At 47.9% G+C, this 18,719-nt stretch overlaps 2 protein-coding genes across 2 annotated transcripts in view; both read right to left on the bottom strand.

Moving 5' to 3' along the window:
* Nucleotides 1–617: 617 nt before the first annotated feature.
* On the bottom strand, nt 618–7,338 carry EPHX3 (epoxide hydrolase 3). Its single transcript, XM_044453943.1, has 8 exons — nt 7,133–7,338; nt 5,966–6,230; nt 5,378–5,463; nt 4,673–4,848; nt 4,326–4,454; nt 3,238–3,341; nt 2,272–2,420; nt 618–1,776 (listed from the first exon to the last, which is right to left on the bottom strand). Exons 2-8 carry the CDS (start codon nt 6,206–6,208, stop codon nt 1,542–1,544), a joined length of 1,122 nt encoding a protein of 373 aa, XP_044309878.1. The 5' UTR covers nt 6,209–6,230; nt 7,133–7,338; the 3' UTR covers nt 618–1,541.
* A 7,787-nt stretch (nt 7,339–15,125) lies between these two features.
* BRD4 (bromodomain containing 4) overlaps nt 15,126–18,719 on the bottom strand; it is a 110,261-nt gene continuing 106,667 nt past the window's right edge. The window contains exons 18-19 of the mRNA XM_044454086.1: nt 17,556–17,902; nt 15,126–16,534 (exon numbers count right to left, since the gene is read on the bottom strand). Coding sequence (XP_044310021.1) covers nt 16,466–16,534; nt 17,556–17,902 — 416 coding nt within the window. The 3' untranslated portion in view covers nt 15,126–16,465. The remainder of the gene's footprint in view (nt 16,535–17,555; nt 17,903–18,719) is intronic.

Raw genomic sequence — 18,719 nt, 5'->3', positions numbered from 1 at the left:
AAGGGCTTGCATGCTCTTGCTTTTAAATGCTGGATGCAGTGAACTGAGAGAAGAAGGGCGATCAAAGCAGCAAGAATTAGGACAGGAAGGGCTGCAGCAGCCTTGTGCCCAGGTATACCTGGGTGACGGGCCAGTCCTCAGGGATAAGCAAAGGACTCGTGTTCTCTATTCCAGGAATCCACCACAAGTACTTTAATTAAATCTGAAGAGCTTTGTATTTACTTGAGTGCTTAGCCAGTCTTTGAACTGTTTTAGATACAGAGTACCACTTTTTATATGGAAGTGTTCTGGGAGAAAATAATCTGCCCCCAAAAGCTCAAAGTTGGATTTTCAAGAGTAGTTCAAATCATCTTGAATTCAGAACCTTTTTCCTCCCCCTTTCTTGCTTTTTAGTGTGGTGCTTCTTTTAAGCCCTTCAGATGTCATAGGCTGCAAATCCAAGCAGGGCAGGCATGGCGGGAGTTGTAGCCCCACACATCTCGAGGGCACCAGGTTGGGGGAAGACAGTGTCTGATAGACCAGAACACACTTTTATGTATAGCGAGGCCCGAGCAGGAAAGTGCTGCAACGTCTCCCCCTTGTGGAATTCTGAAAGCACAACAGATCTGAGCCATGAGTGAGAAGGCAAGTTTACTTAAATCAGAGATATGTAAGCCACCAGCTATAGACGAGTAAAAAATATGCCTGCCACCCTAAAAAAAAAAAGGCACCCCATCTTCAGGCCCTGATTTATTGCATCTTTCCCCTTTTAGCAACACTGCCCCCAGCCAGTCTTCTCCTAGTGCTAAGAATGTGCAACAATTCTTCCCCAACGCCAACTGACTTTCCTGAAGGAAGTGAGGTTCTGCTAGGAGGCATTCCTGCATGAGTGGCACACTGCTTTGCTTCAGCCCACCACACACACAGGACAACCTGCCCGCAACGAGGGCAATCCTGGCCCCCTCTCCTCTCCTCGGAAGAATTCATTCGCTCTGCTCCAGGCAGGAGCAGGATTTTTGTAGGTACAGTCACGCTTCCAGGTACATGCAGTATTAGGAGGGAACTTCCTCCTGGTATGTTAATAGCTCATAATAATCATTACATATCTTGTAATGATTTAAACATGATCAAAAGCAGCAGCTCCTCCCCCGCCTTTTATAGATCATATCATGCAATTTGCCAAGGCCCCAAGAAGCCAGCAAACACGAATGCGAGGAAGGAACGGTGGACATGGGGCTCAGCGCCATCTGCCTATGCCAAGGCACACACAGGAATACAGGATACAGACCCATGGCCCTGCCATGGGTCTCGATGGCCGATGCCACCGGGGAAGCGAGGCGTAGGGTCTTTGGCCGGACACGACACCTTGCAGTTTATGGCCACACGGGAGTCCCACACCAGGTGCTCTAAACTGTTGACTGTTTTTACTGCAAGCCCATGTTATACGAGGCTTGGAATGCAAGCAGCTGCAGAAATATCCCAAACAAGACAGGGAAGGCCACACTCTCCAGAGTTAATCCAAGCTGCTGCTGTTGCAGGGAGGGCTTTAGCACACCAAACAGTTACTCCGTCTTTCCTTCACATTCTCTTCCCAGGAGGAAATTCCAGATAAATTGATTGACTTTTTCAGGTTCATCCTCAGCAACAAAGTGGCTAGCTTCAGGCAGAAGGTGCACCTGGATGCTCTTCCGTATGTTCTGCATCAAAGTTTGGATCATGCCCTTCTCCAGGAATGTGTCCTTCTCCCCCCAGATCACCAGGGTGGGCATCAGTATATCCTTGTGCAGAGGAACCCAGCTGCATAGACACACACACACACGTGCGCACATGAAGTAGGCACTGGGCATCCAACAGCTCCCCACTTTCCCAACATATCCAAGCCAGGCCAGCCTCCCACTCCACCCCCCCAGGGGTCTTCTGCCCAAAAGCACAGGAGGAATCTGAGGGATCTGGAACGGGAACAAGCCCACACCTCAGCCTGCTTTCTACTCCCCAGTATGGCCCCATTTCATGAAGAACTACGATTTTTTGGAATCCCTTTTGGAATAGCCATGGGATTTCTCTCTTCCATACATGAACATATCAAGGGAGGAAGAGTGCTCTGCTCCCACAATCATCTAATCCAACCCTCTCAAAAACCCAGGCTCAGAAGGTCACCATCTTTGAGCAGTCCTGCCCCACCGCTATGGCAAACAGCTGAATGTGGCAATAGCCCAATTCTGCTACCCAGTCAGAAGAAAAGACAGCAGGCACCATCACCCAGAACGAGAGTGGGGAAGGCTGAGTTCTCACCGGAAGATGTTCCTATAGTAATTCAAGGGTGGTGTCAAGCCACCAGGCTTTGCAAGGCTGTACAGATAAGCCTCCAACTCGTCCTCCGTGAGATAGTGTGCTGGATTCTGGATTCCTGTTTCTTTGCTGGTCATGGAATTCTTTATTATCTGTAGGGCAGGACACAGCACCATGTGGATGTCCTCTGTAATACCATCTCTCCTGCCACCTGAGCAGTCTTTCCCCATATGGTGCCTTCCAGATGCTGTGCCTTTCAGGTCCCTTCAGCCCCAGCTAGCATGGTTTATGCTCAGGGATGCTGGGAAATATTGCTCAAAACATCTGCAGTGGTGCACCAAGAGTTCCCGGCAGCATCAAAACAGTTGAAGAATACACCTCATTTGCCATGGAAATCCCTCCCTCTTCTCAAAGCTTGGTACAGCAATTATAGCTCCCACACCCCCATCCAAGAATGTCATTTCTCAATGACGCAGCATCTCACCTTGTTTAGCACCAATCCCTCACACCTGTGACTTCCCCAAATTCAGAAGCCCAAAATAGAGAAGATTTTCAACTGCCTAACAAATGTAGAGCACTCAGCTCATAATCCTGTATCCAGGATCTGGTCCTGGTCTTTTATTTGCCAGCCAAAGGCTATTCATAATAACTGTACAAACTGTATAACAGAAACACAACAATGGAGTTAGCTAAACAATGAGAGAGAGAACTCACTGAATCTGAACTTGGCCTTTAACCCAGACTGGCAGGTTGTGACATGGCATACAGACATGCTGCCAAGCTTTGTAGCTCTGGTTTCAGGGAAGGGAACAGACTGTCCCCACAGGGCAAATCGGAAAACTGTGCTTAGCAGAGGGACGTCCCCTCCTTCCACCCACCCCCAAAAGGGGCATATCCATAGTGGCTTCCACTCCCAGTGAGGCCGGCCAGGAAAGGGCAGGCTCACTCTGCAACCTTTGCCCCACTTACATGGAAGTCATTCAAGGACAGCAGGAACTCTGGCAGCACTGGGAACTGGAACAGGAAAATGTAGGAGGATCGTAGCATCTGCATTGGATGCTGAAGGAAATATTCTGTCCAGTGGAAGGGAAAAGAGGTTGTGACAAACTGGCATTGCTCTAAGAGCCATTACATATCACATTAAAGTCATCTGGGACGGCCTGGAGCCCTTGAATCTAATCAAGCCAGTAATGGGCAACTTCTGGTCTTCTGTATGCTTTGGTCTGCACCTCCCAACAACCCTGGCCAGCAGAGCCAATGACGAGGGATGATGGGAGCTGTGGGCAGAAACATCCGGACAGCTCAAGTTGCCCACTGCCACTTTAGGCACAAGGCAAATGCATTTTCCTTTGTCCAGGATTTTAAAGGGCTGATAATGTTAGCATTCACAGCTTAGAATGCTGAGTTCTAAGTAAGTTCTACTTACTTGAGTGAAAGTCCCATTGAAAGTCACTGGGACCTGCTTCTGAGTAGATAGATATGTGCAGTGTTATGCCCACTGGTATCAATGGATTCTGGCTTTTTTAGTTTGCTTCCTTTATTTTCTTACTTGAATGGATTGTTGCTCTTTCCCCTTTTAGTTTGCTGTGTATAGAATGATTGTTTTCCCACCATAATCAAAGTGAGATTTTCTACCTTGTTAGCCACTCTGGGAACATAAATTTATGATGAAAGTATAGGAAAAAAGCTTAGTGTTTAAAAAAAAATATTCAAAAGCAAGAGGAGGAAAGTCTCCATTATGGTTGTCCCCTCATATCTGAGTCAGCTGCCAAAAACAAGCAGATGTGAGCAACCCTCTCGATGCTGCCCTCCCAGTCACGTTGTGCTTTGGTGCTGGGACCAGGTACCTGGCCAGGGCAGAAAAGCTGCTTCCCCAAAAAGAGCTGCAGTGGAAACGCAATAGCCAGCTTTGGCTCAAGACCCTCAGTGGCCAACAACTGCTGACCGGGAGCACCCAGCGGTCGAGCTCTTCCCTCCCTTCCCCAATTCTACTGGGAGCCAAAGGGTGCCAACAATCGGACACCACCACTGGGAGCGCAGGAGTGCCTTAACCATACCTAGCAAGACATGTGCTGGGGCAGTGTTCAGGAGCATCAGCTTCTCCACCATGTTGGGGTAAGTAGCAGCAAATTCTGAGGCAATCACGCCACCCCAGTCATGGCCTCCCAGGATGCACTTAGCAGGCCCTATGAACAAAAAAGGCAATTAGCAGAACAAAGAAAACGTAGACCTGCACCTGCCCGTCTGCTAGACCATTTCCCAAACTTATACACTGGCGTGCTCACAGAGTCCCACTCAGGACCCATCCAATGCTTTTGAAACATTAACAAGACCAAGAGGCCTTAGTAACTACCAAGCCCCAGTATGACTGCCACTGGGCTCGTCTCCCGAGATAACTACTCACCAGCCTGCTCAGTGGCGCCGAGGGCTTCAACAACCCCTCGTATATCTTCAACCAGCAAATCTCTCTTATACTTCCTACAGCCTTCTGGAGCATCAGAAAAACCATAGCCTCGCAAATCAAGTGCCACAACCTTAAATGCTTTCTTAAACTCCTTCAGTTGATGGCGCCATGTAAACCTGGTTTATTACATGAAGAAGGAAGTTAAAGTACAGTGAAGGGCTTCCCTGATAGCAAATGTTCAGGGCATTTGAGTCTGTTTGCCCCTTTTCCCTTCACTCTTCAATATCAAGAATCTCTCACCAAACATCTCCTTGATTTAATCTGACCTCTCCCCACATTTGTCCTTCCTTCACTAATATGGTTATTCTTCTGGTATGGAGCCACACTGCTTTTGTGTTCCACTGAACAGATGACCGAAACTAAATGGATACTATGTATATAATTATGGTTTAATGAGGAAGGCATCAGAATCATTCACCATGGATCATAGGAGCCAAATACCATGCAGGTGAGTATCCTCACCACCTCCAGCTCCTTTCCTTTGGGGAGCTAAACCTACTCCAGGCTTTGCAATATACCTGCCCCCAGAACAGTCTGCTGCCACACTAGACAACAGATAGACTGTGTCTTGACACTGGCTGCATGAGTACACAGGCATCAGCTCAACCCACCCTTCAGACTTCCACATGCCAAAGCCAAGCTTACCAGTTCTGGGGATATCCGTGCAAGAGGAGCATCAGCCGTGCCCCTTCCTGGCCAGCCTGAACATAGTGGAGACGCAGCCCAGACTTCTTGAGGCCCCAAAGGCAGAAGAATACAATCATTATGTGCAAGCAATTCAAGGCACCTCTCCCTGGGAGAGGGATCAGAACTCAGTGACAGAGAATATGCTTGGCATGCAGAAGCCCTCTGGCATATTTTCGAAATGCAGGAAGTGGCGCAAGCATCAGTACAGTGCATATTGACAACAATGTCTCAGCTTCAGTCACAGGTATCTCCATTTAGATTCTAAATTTTAATTTTAGATTTAAATTTTAGAAGGACCCTGTGGCAGGTACTGTGTGAAAGACCCCCACCTGATTTCCTGGCAAGCCACAACAGCAGCCTAGATGGACTAAACGTGTGACCTGCTCCTGGGTAGCTGCCTCTGTTCCTCCCAACCTTTCAAATATACCAGCAACACATGAGAGTGGAGCCCATGGTCTTGCCTTCCCTTCTGATTTCGGTCGTTGCCTGTGAGCCACTAACCAGGAGGGTGTCGGAGGGGCTTTCCCTGTACTTGAGCGTGCTCACCTTGAGTGTCAGAAATCGTTGCTCCCCATAACTAGAATCTGTGAGGCAGCTTGGAGGTGTGTACCGCTGCCTCCTGCGGAACACCTGGCTGGGGCCCTTCCTCAGCACCAACCAGAGCGCCCAGCAGCTGTAGCGAACTGCAGCAAGGCAAGCGACGCTGTACACGACCAGCCAAGTTAGAGCATCGGAGACCTTCAGCACCAGGCGAGTGGGGACCAGCAAGGAGCGATAGAGAGACACCATCCTGTCCCGTTCTCTTTCAAGCCTGCAATGGAAGCATGTTCTTTTCAGGCGTGCTGGGCTTACGAGGAATCACCCAGCTTCTACCCACACACACACCAGCCACACAGCAACCCACGCGCACTTCAGCCTGCCGCTATCCAGGCACCTCTCAAACACTGTAGGATTTTTGTCTCCCTGTGGCTAAGTGCCACAAGGTTCACAGAGAGGTGACAGCTGCACAGGAGCCAGGAATCTGCACCCATGTTTCTAAGCTCATGCCAGGCCACAAAGATCCTCCTCCGCTGCGGGAAGATTCAAATGCTTTCTTTTGAGGCTGACAGCTCCTCCAGGCTAGAAAGTGGAAGGAAGGGAATCCTGCACAAAAGCTGGGGATGCCATAACTGAGGTGGGGCGGGGCGGGGCAGGTCTGCACAAAGGGAGACAGGCTCAGAGTCATTCACAGTGTCCATCCATGAGGCTACACGTGCCTGCTTGAAGTTGGGAGACACAGATCCAGGCACGTCACAAGACAGAGTCCTGCCACAGGAGCACAGGTTACTGAGCCTTTCCATACATGTTCTGAGGGGTGACCTTTCCAAAATGCTGTGCTCAGATCTGCCACCAATTCTGTTTCCTTGGAGACAGGGGTGGTGCGCTTCTCAAACCTTAAAATCTGCCCGATCTATGAGGTGCATGATGGCTCCTAAGGCGGCTGGCTATTTATGCATCTCGGTTGCCTTCCAGGAAGCTGCTGAAGCTCGAGCTCCTATCACCTCAGCAGATCAGGAGCCGGAGGCGGCCCGCTCGCTTGCCAAAGGCCCATGCCAAGGCCCATGCCAAACATTTCGCTCGCAAAACGTGGTCGGAGGGGACCCGGATCCCCCACTCGCCGGAGATTTTCGGCTAGTCCCCCCCGCCCCCCCCCATTCGCCGCCCAGTTCTCACCTGGCCTCAAACGCTCCCTCTGGCCGGCGTGCAGCCCACTCGCCTCTGCCTGTTCCGATCTAGCAAGCCAGCGCCGCCCCTCGCGGCCGTCGCGCATCCAGCAAAGGCTCGGGAAGAATCTGTCCGCCTTCAGCGACCCGAACATAAATAGGTGGATAGGAAGGGGCGGGAAAAACCGGGTGCCTCCCGCTGTCCGACTCGCCGGACCTCCCGACTCGCGGCGGCCTTGGCAGGGCTCCGCCCCCTCCCCGGGCCAGAGCAAAGAGCACGGCCGGCCACGCCTTTCTGGCGGGGAGGACGCGCCGCCGCTTCCCCGCCAGCTGCGAAGGGGCGCGCTGGAGGACGAGGACGCGGCCGCGACGGGACCTGGGGCGAGGGGCACCAAGTGTCGCGGCCGGCAGTCTGGCGGGCGCTCGTTGCTCCCGCGCCGCTTGCTCGGGAGTTGCGTGCGCGACTGAGCCGAAGGGAGCGCTCAGAGCGGTCGGGGGCGCTCTCGTCCGAGGGAGGGCCCCCCTCCTGCGGATCTGCGTGCTGGCGAGAGGAGGCGGAGGGTAGCATCTTCTCCGCGCTTTCTTCTCCGCATGCTTGAGGCCCAGGAAACTCCCCAGTACTGGACGCTCGGGGAGAATGAGCGCACCCGGGTAGATAAATGGCTCTTGGCTTTGCACTGGCAAAAGAGAGTTCGCCGGCTGAGTTCCTCAGCCCACACTCATGGCTGCCACCCTGTGCTGTCCTTCGAACAGCGTGCCACTAGTGGAGCACGAGTACGGAATAATCGACTCCGTTCGAGACCAGCCGGGTGAGATTATGGTTTCTGCTTCAGCCCTCGTGTTCCAGCGAGGGGCGAGGCACCTGCTTTCCCGAGAGCAACTCCGAACATCGCCAGGTTGATGGCAAAAGACTCGTTTGCTCTTTGCCGCAGGCCAGTGCCTGGAGTCACGTGGGAAGAGGTCGTTTGAAGCCGGCGGGTGCTGGTTTCTCTCCCAGCAGCGTGACTTCTGCTGTCTGGCTTTGGTGTTGCTTCCGGGACAGAGGGTTCCCCGTGCAACCTATTAAAAGGCAGTGTGTAAGTGTGCTATCTCTTCATCGGTGTTCTTTGTTTTGCTTTTGTGGAAAAAGAAAGATGCTCTAGTGACGAAACACGGTAAAGTTACAAACGGAAGCCTGCCACCATAAATGGGGAAGGTTGTTGGCACAACAAAAGCTTCATCTGGAAACACCTCCTGAAATATTGCAGTAACCCCTTTTGTAAACTGCAGCATTTCCCCTGATGTTCTAATTTCCCTTGTGAAAAGACCATGGTTGGCTATGGGCTGCTCCGCCATGGGATTTATTTATATCTTAATATTTATATACCATCCCATTCCCATAGGTTCTGGGTAGTTTACAAGAAATTAAACCAATGGTGAATAATATTGATTAATACAACTTATTAGAGGACAAGAGGGCTCTTTTCAGGCTGAATGCTGAAAAGGGGCCAACTGCGGTACATGAGAATGGAGCAGGACTATCGTCTGGGGCAGGGATGCAGAACCTCAGACTCTCGGGCCAAATCCAGAAGGCCAAAGCCTCACCCCCTTTCTGCTGACCATGATGATTGGGTGGTTTTTTCTGCAGGTCCCCCCCACAACTGTGAAATACCTCCCCCAGCACTTAGTTTTCAGCAGTAAGAGTCTTAAGTTAAAATATGCTGATGTTTTGGGTTTTTGGTCACCCACATTTGCTTTTGGCCCATCACCACTGAAATGTGCCCCCTCCCAGAGTTTCTCCAAGATGGAATTTGGCCCTCGGGCTGAAAGAGATTCTGCATGTGTGCTCTAGAGCAGGGGTCTCCAACCCCCGGGCTGCAGACTGGTACCGGTCCACAGCCGATTAGGAACCAGGCTGCACAGCAGGAGGAGAGCAGCGGACGAGCAAAGCTTCATCTGTGGGCATGACCTCCACAATTCTGCTCCTTTCACTCACGGACTGCCACGGGGCAAGAGGAGGAGGCAGGGCAAGAGTGCTCTGACCAAATGAATCCAATCTCTTTCGAATGGGCTAAAGTGCCTCTGACAGACACTTTGTTTCCCCAGTGAGATGACAATGTGAGCTGCCCCTCAACCAACAGTATGGTTGGCACATGTGGATGTGGCTTGGGCAAGGGGCAGGCACTCCAATAAAAAAGGTGGACTGACTGAGCCTTAGACCAATGGGAGCAGGCGGATTGAGGTGAGGGGGCGGGGTGGGCCCATCCATTTTTCCCAGTGTTTCCTATGAGAGCACGAATCCGACTGCAAACTGCGCATCCAAGGGGTCTGGGTTGCACGCTCCTTATGAGAATCTAATGCCTGATGATCTGAGGTGGAGATGAGGCAGTGAGTTGTATGATTATTTCATTGTATATTACAATGTAATAATAGAAATAAAGTGCACAATAGATGTAATGCACTTGAATCATCCCAAAACCACCACCGCCATCTGATCCATGGAAAAATTGTCTTCCAGGAAACCAGTCCCTGGTGCCAAAAAGGCTGGGGACCGCTGCTCTAGAGCAACTCAGCAGAAAGAGCCAGGGGCAACAGGAATGAGCAGTGCCCCCTCCCAGAGTGCCTGCTGCTTGACAAGAATTAGTAATACAATCTGCTGAAAGGGAGTGGAACGGATGAAATATTTTGCAGTATCAGGGCCACTTTAAAAGCACACTTGAGTTTATTTCCTTCATAGTCTACACCTCTGAAGAATATAGGCTGTGTACTTTTCTAGAAATAGCTCACCATGGATGGTGGCATTCATTGGCTCAGGGAGGCACCTGATCTGACCTTTCCCAACCTGGTGTCTATTCTGTTGAAGCAATAGAAGTAGATTTTAAAAGATTTATAAAGCTGAGGTTAAAAGTTCCTTTAAAAGTTTTCTACTTGGCATCTGGAGAACTCCCTGCCTGTGTTTCTTTATACTTAAAATGAAGGTTAGGGTCTGTTGATGGAAATGATCAGGATACACTTCCTCCCACTGCTGAACTGAGTAACAGGAAATGGAGCCCACTTGCTTAATTCTGATCTTATCTTAATCCTATAAATAACCTCTAATTCATGAGGAAATATATTACATACCTGCCTTGGTTTCAAGTTGAGCTCTGCAATGCTCAAAATTCCTTTCAGATAAAGTTGACATTTGATATACACATAGTCCACCATACTCTGATCTAGAACAGCCAATCAAACCCCATCCCCAAATAGGTTTTCTAACTTGTTTTTCTTGGCTGATTGCTGGAAAATCAAAGGCAAAGCTGTAGTGGGGGGCATTTCTGCTCCCAGGTGATTATGTTTTAACTACGGCTATTTACTGAATTGAAGATGAAACTCAAATACTTTGGCCACCTAATGAGAAGGAAGGACTCCCTGGGGAAGAGCCTAATGCTGGGAACAATAGATGGCAAAAGAAGGAGGGATGGCAGAGAATGATGTGGTTAGATGGAGTCACTGAGGCAGTTGGTGTGAGCTTGAGTGGACTCCAGGGGATGGTGGAGGACAGGAAGACCTGGAGGAATGTTGTCCATGGGGTCACAATGGGTCGGACACGACTTTGGGACTAACAACATTTACTGAATAAACAGGCTTTTGATTGGATCCAGCCTCGGACATGCCTGCATCAGGGTATACCCTTCCTGCCCATTAAATACCAGACGTGTTTGTTTCAGTCATGGACAGTTCTATCACAATTATCAAGATGAATGGGTGGCAAGTCCTAACATTAAGCCACTCCAACACGTACAACGGTGCATTATAGGTGTAAGGTAATTGCTAGGTCAGGGTGGGAAGCCATCGACCCACAGGAAAAAAAATAATAAAGCAGTCATTAAAACACGACCTCCACTTAAACCAACATCCCTTCCTTTAGTGTTCCATTACTCCTACTGATCTTCTCCAAACACCAGCACCAAACACAGCAATGTCTCTCTAGGAAACTGAGTTTGCCTGGTGGCCTCACTAGAAGCCTTCCTGGTCCAGCTGCAGAGGCCTGGTGGGCTGATTTTATTCCGTAGGCTGGCACTCCCCCTTCCCTGTCTTAAAAGAAGATAGCATCCAGTGGGCAAGGGGGGCTTTTCTGTAGAGTAACTTGAGCATACTGGAATGTACTTTTGTTTTATACCCACTTGGGGTGCCTGTTTCTTTGGGCAGGCCTGGCACGAGCATGTGTGCTTACCAAGTGGCAGCAGTGGCATAACAGTGGACTGCTGCTGTGGGCAAGTTGCTTCATGGGAGGGAGAGGCATAGAGGAAGCTGAAGGGGCCCAAGTGGCAGAAGGTGCTGCGCATGGTACCAGGTAAGGTGCCCGTCCTGGGAGGCTCTGGAGGGGCGTGGGGCCCTGGCATAAGCTCCTTGGGGCAGCATTTGGTGTGGAGCAGTCATGAAATCTTTGGAAAATGCCCAGCATGGCTTTGGTTGTGGCAACAACTGTTTCTGTTCTTTTGGGGGTGCTTTTAGGAAAGGGTGGATGTGCTGGGACCCATCATTCAACACAACCTTTGCCAAGCATCCCTGCACATGAGTGAACAATCAAAGAAAAAAGTTAGTGCATATATTCAGTACAAATGTTTATTTTTGCAATGAGAACTGCACAAAAAACCTTTAGTATATAAGTGAAAACTCTATGAATTCCCTTCTACAAATGTCTAAAGTGTTTAATACAAGTTTCAAATTCACTGACATAATTATTTGCCAAGCGTTCCGTGCATTAAGTACAGTGGGATTGTACATTTCTCTTATTCATTTGTACAGGACTTGAGAAGGGAGAGAAGAAATAACCAAGATTACATCATTTAGGCTAGACTCCTACATCTAATGTCTGTAATTGTTAAAATCATACATGGGGTGGGGGAAGAAAGGGAAATTAAATATGTCTCAGTCAGAATGACAACCAAATTATAAACACAACATCTTGTAAAAACAGAAAATAAAACACAAGAATAGCAAAAAAATACCTTTGGCAGAAAAAAATGAATCATGTCTTCAACTAACGATACCACTCTATGTTCATCATTCAGAAATGTGTAAAAATAAAATGACCAAGTATAGCTTTTAAAAAAATCAAATCCGATAGGTGCAAGCCTGTAAACATTCTGAGAAGTTGCAAAAGATAGAAGTGAGTCAAAGAAGAACAAGACAGCTGAGTAAGCCACCAATCTAAAAAACGCTACCACTACTTGGAACTCTCAACTACTGACGAGGTTGGCAAATGTCAAATGGAAAAAGAGGGTTAAACATTAAAAAAGGACTAACCTCACTACTGACTAGATACAGGGGGTGTTGTTCTTTGCATACATATAAATAATATATTTTTAAAATTTTACAACCGAGGGTGCTCTCTTGGTAGAAGTTCCAGCATCTCCATTTGTTATGCCTTTATTTCTGTCAGTATGGTGCGGTTTTATTATGTACAATTACGATGAGCTCATGTGTGATCAACTCTTACAGCGGATGTGCACTTAAAAGTACCCCGAAAACCCTGAGCTTAAAATTAAAGGAGGGAGATGATCATCCAAAGTGCTTCGTAAAAGGGGTGGTGGGGGCGGGGAAGGGGGACATGGGGGCAAGGAATACTGTGAGAAAGGACTGGCAATGGAAATGAAGGATCAGAACATGTCCAGAGGAGAAGCCAATGTTCCTACTTCCCTGTCAAGGATTTGCACAAGAGCTAAGAAGAGAAGATTAAGGCCAGTTAATGAATCCGTGGTAAAGAAGGTGCGCCAGTGGCACAGGGAAGAGAAGGGGCTGGAAGGGGTTCTTTCTGCTTAAGCATGAGCCACAGCCATAGTTATAGGAGCCCCTTTTTCCTGACGGTTCCTGGGATACAATTTAAAACCAAGGGCAAGTTCATCAATGAAGCCTTCTCAAAGAATCTGTGAGCTGGAGATCCAACAATGGATGCATTCTGAAGCAAGACTGTCCACACATCAGCAGTTAAAGGGTGGAAGATAGTTTTTGTGTACAATCCAGCGTACTGTGACTACCTTTTTGTTGGTCCAAAAAAGAACAGCTACATGTTCCCAAGCATGCAGTGACTGGAGTCTGAGTGCTGTCCTTAGGAACTTCCTTCAGACCACACTGCTGCATTTTAAAGCTAAAGCCAGTTACTGGCCACAAATCCAGGCCACTCCAGATACAAATTTACTGGGCTTTGAGATAATGTGCAAGCATCCCGTGGCTGCCTGAAGACTGGCACTGACCAGGAAGAAGAAGGTGAGCACGGCCAAGATTTTACTTAACAACTCGTAGTAGTAGCAGTAGTAGTAGACAGGATTGGCCACCACCTACTTGCACATCCTTTCAGCAAAATGACTCTCAAAAACCCTTCAGAGACATTATTTTGGAATCATTGCTCCCCCTGCCTCCCCTTCAATCCTGCAAAGAACCCAAACCATCTGCTCTTCTACACAGAAAAGCACAGAGATCTAAGGATGTAGAGTTAAAAGGCACCTTTAGGTAAAAATTCAGCATGAAGATCAGTGGCTCGTAACAAGAATGCCAAAGTAACACTGGCCCTTAAATTCAATCTGCCCTCTTCAGTACATGGCTACTGTACCAAGTTACTGATACCAGTAGGTGACCATGTGCCTCTGACTAATTAAGGGCATAGAAATTCCATCAGAAGGCCAAGTCCAGAGTTAGACTGGGATTGGAAAACAGGTTTGTCACATTTTGCAGTGGCGGCCTATAGCTTGGTCTTGGCAACGTGCAGCAAGCCACTTTACAACACCTGCTGATGAAGACCTGAGAGGGATGTTGAAGAGGACTGCAAGAAGTGAGGACAATACTAATTGCAGGCAACTGCGGGCTTCCTAGGTGTTCTGTTTCCCACTCCTCCCAATACTCTATATATAATCATATGAGTCCTGCAGTCTTTTCCAGGCCTAGAGGTAGCCTTTCACAAATAGCTACAATATTTGGGTCATTCTGGACTCTGACCTCTTCATGATATATATATATATATTTATTTCTTAACACAAGGTTGAGTTTAATCCATATTGGGCCGGCTACAGCTAGTTGGACAGACAGCATCTTTATTATTCTAACCTTATGAGAGTGAAGAGAAGAGATGACAACAACCTATGAAGTGTCTTTCCGAACTTTTTGTTGTGTGGAACAATAAGGATGTTCTTGGCTTTCCGTGTGCAGAAGTGAGGTTGGGTAGAGGTGTTTACACAGAGTGACAGCCTCCTCTACAGCAGTTAGTCAGGGAGGGCTTGGATAGCCCAACCCCAATGACCCAGACCAAGGACAATTTATACCAGAACAGTCTCATGTTGCCAAGAGAAGAAGAAACACAAGAGCTAACTTGCAAGTGTGGAGCTGTGCAATTTTATGGCTACCCATTCCTGTTAGAACAGTTGTTGGGACCAAGAGTACAGGAAAGTAAAATGCTGTCTATTTTTTCCTTTGCTTTCACTCGATTCTCATGAAATCAGATGCATCCAGTCCAAACGTCCCTGATATTGCACATCTCAGGTAGCCATACTTAAAACCTTTCACTGACAACAGGGAACTTGTCAAGGCTTGGGGGAGCATGGTGCATAAGGACTGACACAAATCTCTCTCTGGCTGTCCCATTCCAGCAGACATGGGCCAATTTTTACTGATGGAAGTGGTATCGTGCTCTGAGATTTGCCCACAGTGGGAACAAGAGTGACTGCGAATAATCGCTATGTGCCCTTCCCCTACTTTTGGTTTAGTGCTACAGTGTGAAACGGTTTAAGCCTCTCCTGACAAGGCTGTAGCTACTGCTTATTTCGTCTTCCTACTGTTTCTATGGAGTTCTTTTGCTTTAGTGCTGATGCTTCCAGGCAAGTCTTCCCTAAACTGGCAAGATGGGAACCCTGCAAATTGGAGCTTGAGAACTCCCTTCACTCTAGAGTAAGAGAGATGAGAGGGACAAGCTGTCCTCTGCAACCTTCCCCCCTTAAAGTTGTTTTACCACAAACAGGATTTAAAAGAAATGTCAGTACGACACCAACTTTAAAAAAAAAGAGATGAGTTTATTCCATGATCAGTACAGACCAAATGCATATTCACCGTATTAAAGTAAAACCAATTAATTACTCCAGAGATTGGCCAATACTGACACACCAGTATTGTACTGTATAGTGGGTATTTATGGCACATAAACTTGGAACAATTCAAAGAGTAAAATGAAAAGAACACACTAAAGGTGCTGGGAAAATGGTCACTGCTAGTGTGAGAGAACTCAACTGAAAACAGGAGCAGGTCTTCCTTCCTGCCGATCCAAGGCCACTCTCCACCTCCCTCTGGAGCTGCTCCCCTGCTGTATAAAAACTAATTTTAACAGACTCCGTGACATTTAAAAACCCAAAATGTCGCTTTCTGGTATTACAGTTAAAAATATAGACTAAAAGTCTGGAACTGAGCAAAATATAAGCAGTGTCTTTACAGAGTTTGGTGAGCTCACCTGTAAAACTCAAACAAATATATGCCAACTATATTCACTATACAATACAGCCATAGTCCAACACTATTGATAGGGTGGGAGTTTCCCCTGGTGCTAATGTTTTCCCCACTCCACTCCACTCTGTAATGAAGAGACAAGAATACCCAGTCAAGAGTTGAGCAGAGGCAACTGCCTGGAGGAAAATAAACAGATTGAAAGAAACTGACTTTGGTTGGTAGTCTAGCTCAGATTCCTGGATCTCCACACAATGCTAAAACAAAACCTCACTCAAATGGCCAATTACACTTGACACCTCCACTAAATTATTCCCTTTTTCACAAGCGAACACTTACAGAGAATGGCTCCCAGCTAAAGGCTTGTGGGAAGTTTAGTTAAAGGCAAAGCCAGTGACGAAAGGACCCAGAACAGCTTGTGTGTCTTCCCTGATGAAGCCCGGGCAGGGTCTCTTCCTGTACATAACCTCTCAATGCAGAGCGTCTTGTGCTGCCAGCACACAGCATTGCCGAGTCAAAGACATTCTGTATCTCAGAACTCTTTTGAATAGAAAAAGGGTGAACAGCATAAAGTCCTGGATATACTGCAAGTAAGTTTGGCATAGAGAATATCAAGTGATCAGGGGGCACCCTTCCCAGCAGCTGCACATCCACCGACTCAAACCTAGTACAGAGTTGGCTTGACTTGGTCTCTCTTTCTTTAGTGAGGCAGGGGTGGCGGGTGGGGAAGAAAGTCAAATCGTAAGGCAGGCTCTGCTGATCCTTCTGAGGCCGCAACTGTCACACATGCAGAAAGGCTGCAGGAATGCTCTCCTCCCAGCCGCCAACAACACTATGGAGAGTCAAAGATTTGCCGGGAAATTAAGGAGTCAGGCGAAGAAACCCAGGTGCACTATTAGAAAAGATTCTCTTCAAATATTGCCAACAGATCACTCTGGAAATTCATGTCAATGGTAGCTGCCATCTGGAGAGAAGAAGAGAAAGGAATACAACAGTCATCATAGCTTGCTACTTCCGTAGGGTGGTCAGACAGAGCTTTCCGCTGCACTCCCCATTCCTGGCCAGCGACATGTCCCTCCCACAAAGGCAGAACTCTCAGCTCTAAGATCCCTGGGACTAGCACAGTTGTGCTGGGGGTGTGCTGAGGACATCATACCAGGGAATGGGAGGCAAGCAGGTAGCAACATTCTTTTCTGTGCTATACACACTTGAGCTACGCAACAAAACAAAACACTTGCTGCATTACAAACTGACCAGTAAAGAATAAGGTGGCAGAAGATATCAGACACTTGTGATACTTAGACTGTGCATATATTGGAGAGAAAAGGGAGAGAGACTGAGGGATGTAGGAGAGAGGAGGAGCATGTGATTGTACTTACAAGAAGTCTGTGATTGTGAACAGCTGGTTGAGTATGAAAGAGAAAGTGGGGAAAAGAAATGTTCATGTTTGAGGGTCAATGTTTTTATGCACTGATTGGGTTAAACTTCAGTGACTGAGTGGCAAGTGTAAGCCTGCAGACATCCCATGGGCATCCAGCTCCAAGGAACTATTAAAAGGAGATTAGTAAGAAAATGGTGGGAAAGGAAAAAGGTAGAAATTCAGAGGAGAAAAGGTCAGAAAGTGAAGAAAAAAATGGCACACTTTTAAAGATCATGTTCTTTACACCTGGATTTTGGAGGGCTACCTCAGTGCTCTCTGTCTTGGTTCACAATGGTTCTTCTTTGGCTAAAAAATTACCTTCTCTTTCCACAATGTTAAGCGATCTAGATTTACTATACAAATAAATCTTATTACTGATTTGCTGCACAGTCCTTACTTTATTCAGGAAAAAAGTTTCTTGGGCTCACACTGAAAAAGCCTGAAAATTCCTGGCAGACAGCGAATAAACGCAACATTCCACCACAAAGTGAGCCTGCAAGTGTTTTGCTTGCTCTCCAAATAGTGTCTCATCCAACCCCGGATAGCACAGCTCTCCCTCACTTACTGCCTCCCTGCGCCTTCGCTCCTGCTCTCGTTTTCTGAGCATTTCTCTCTGTTGGTCCAGCACAGACTGAGAAGCCTGTGGTTGAGAGCTCTGTGCCTGGGGAGCAGAGGCTGTGGCTGACACGGGTGGCTGTGGCGGCTGCTGCTGTGGCGGCGGTGGCTGTGGTGGCGGCTGATGATGCTGTGGCTGCTGCTGCTGCTGCTGCTCCTGGCGCCGCCGGACTTCTTCGTGAACTCGGCGAGCTTGCTCCATAGCGTCCTCCTCTTCACGACTCCTGCCCAAGACCAGAAGCACCATTAAAACCAGGGCCTGTTCTCTGCATCCATTGAGCAGCATCAGGGAAATCACTCATAAATACCACCAAGGAAGAGGATACTAATGTGAAGGTACTGCTGGATATTATATCCGAGAGACACGGGGTTAACAGTGAAAATACAAATCAGTAGGCAAAACTACCCAAGAGAAGGCAGGAGGAAAAAAACAAAAACAGTGACGTTGGTTCATGAATAAGCTGACTTGGCAGATCTTGTCGGTACCTGCTTAGGTGAGAAAGGGTGCTCTGCGGCAAAGCCCCCAAGTGTGATTGCACAGAGACCACAAAGAAGAAGGTTTGGTGAAAGGCAGCCAAAAATATTTTAAATAAGTAAAGTGACACAGGGTGCATGGGGAGGCTGGGACTGGGACTGGGACTGCTGGGCTTAGAAGCACCATGGTATTGAGAGGGCAGCCCCTGACCAGGGCACATGGAGACGGCTGACTCATGATGGACAGACTACAAAGATACCAGTGGGACTGAGAAAGTGAGGAGATACCTGGTGAGAAGGACAAGGAAACCTGTTTCACACAACCATTATCACTTACCACGGGTAAATGCCCATGGTGAATTATCAGCGCACCCAAACCAAGATGGTTTCTGCAAATTGGCTCACTGTTCACAAACAAGCCAGCGCGGGAATCATGGCTTGTCTTGTCCATGACGGGATGTTGTGTTGCCTGAATCTGGCACAATGACTTCACTGTGGGTCTACAGCTATGGAATCCTTTGCAAAAACAGCAAAAATGCCTGCTCCACTTTTTTGCAATCTTGCTCATGACCACCCTCATGCCACTGCCAAAATGGTGTTTTGAACAAACTGTCACTCATTCTTTGGTTTCTTTTTTTTT

Source organism: Varanus komodoensis, unplaced genomic scaffold (assembly GCF_004798865.1).
Source record: "Varanus komodoensis strain SLA01 unplaced genomic scaffold, ASM479886v1 scaffold7_1, whole genome shotgun sequence".
Taxonomy (NCBI): Eukaryota; Metazoa; Chordata; class Lepidosauria; order Squamata; family Varanidae; genus Varanus; species Varanus komodoensis.
The sequence above is the reverse complement of the archived record's forward strand: the minus strand, read 5'-3'. Positions and strand labels throughout refer to the sequence as shown.

Coding starts and splice junctions, on each gene's coding strand:
- EPHX3 (XM_044453943.1), bottom strand. CDS start 6,208: ATGGTGTCTCTCTATCGCTCCTTGCTGGTCCCCACTCGCCTGGTGCTG. Junction 5,464..5,965: donor AACGATTTCTGACACTCAAG/GTGAGCACGCTC, acceptor TGGGGCCTCAAG/AAGTCTGGGCTGCGTCTCCA. Junction 3,342..4,325: donor CCCAGCACATGTCTTGCTAG/GTATGGTTAAGG, acceptor TCCACTGGACAG/AATATTTCCTTCAGCATCCA.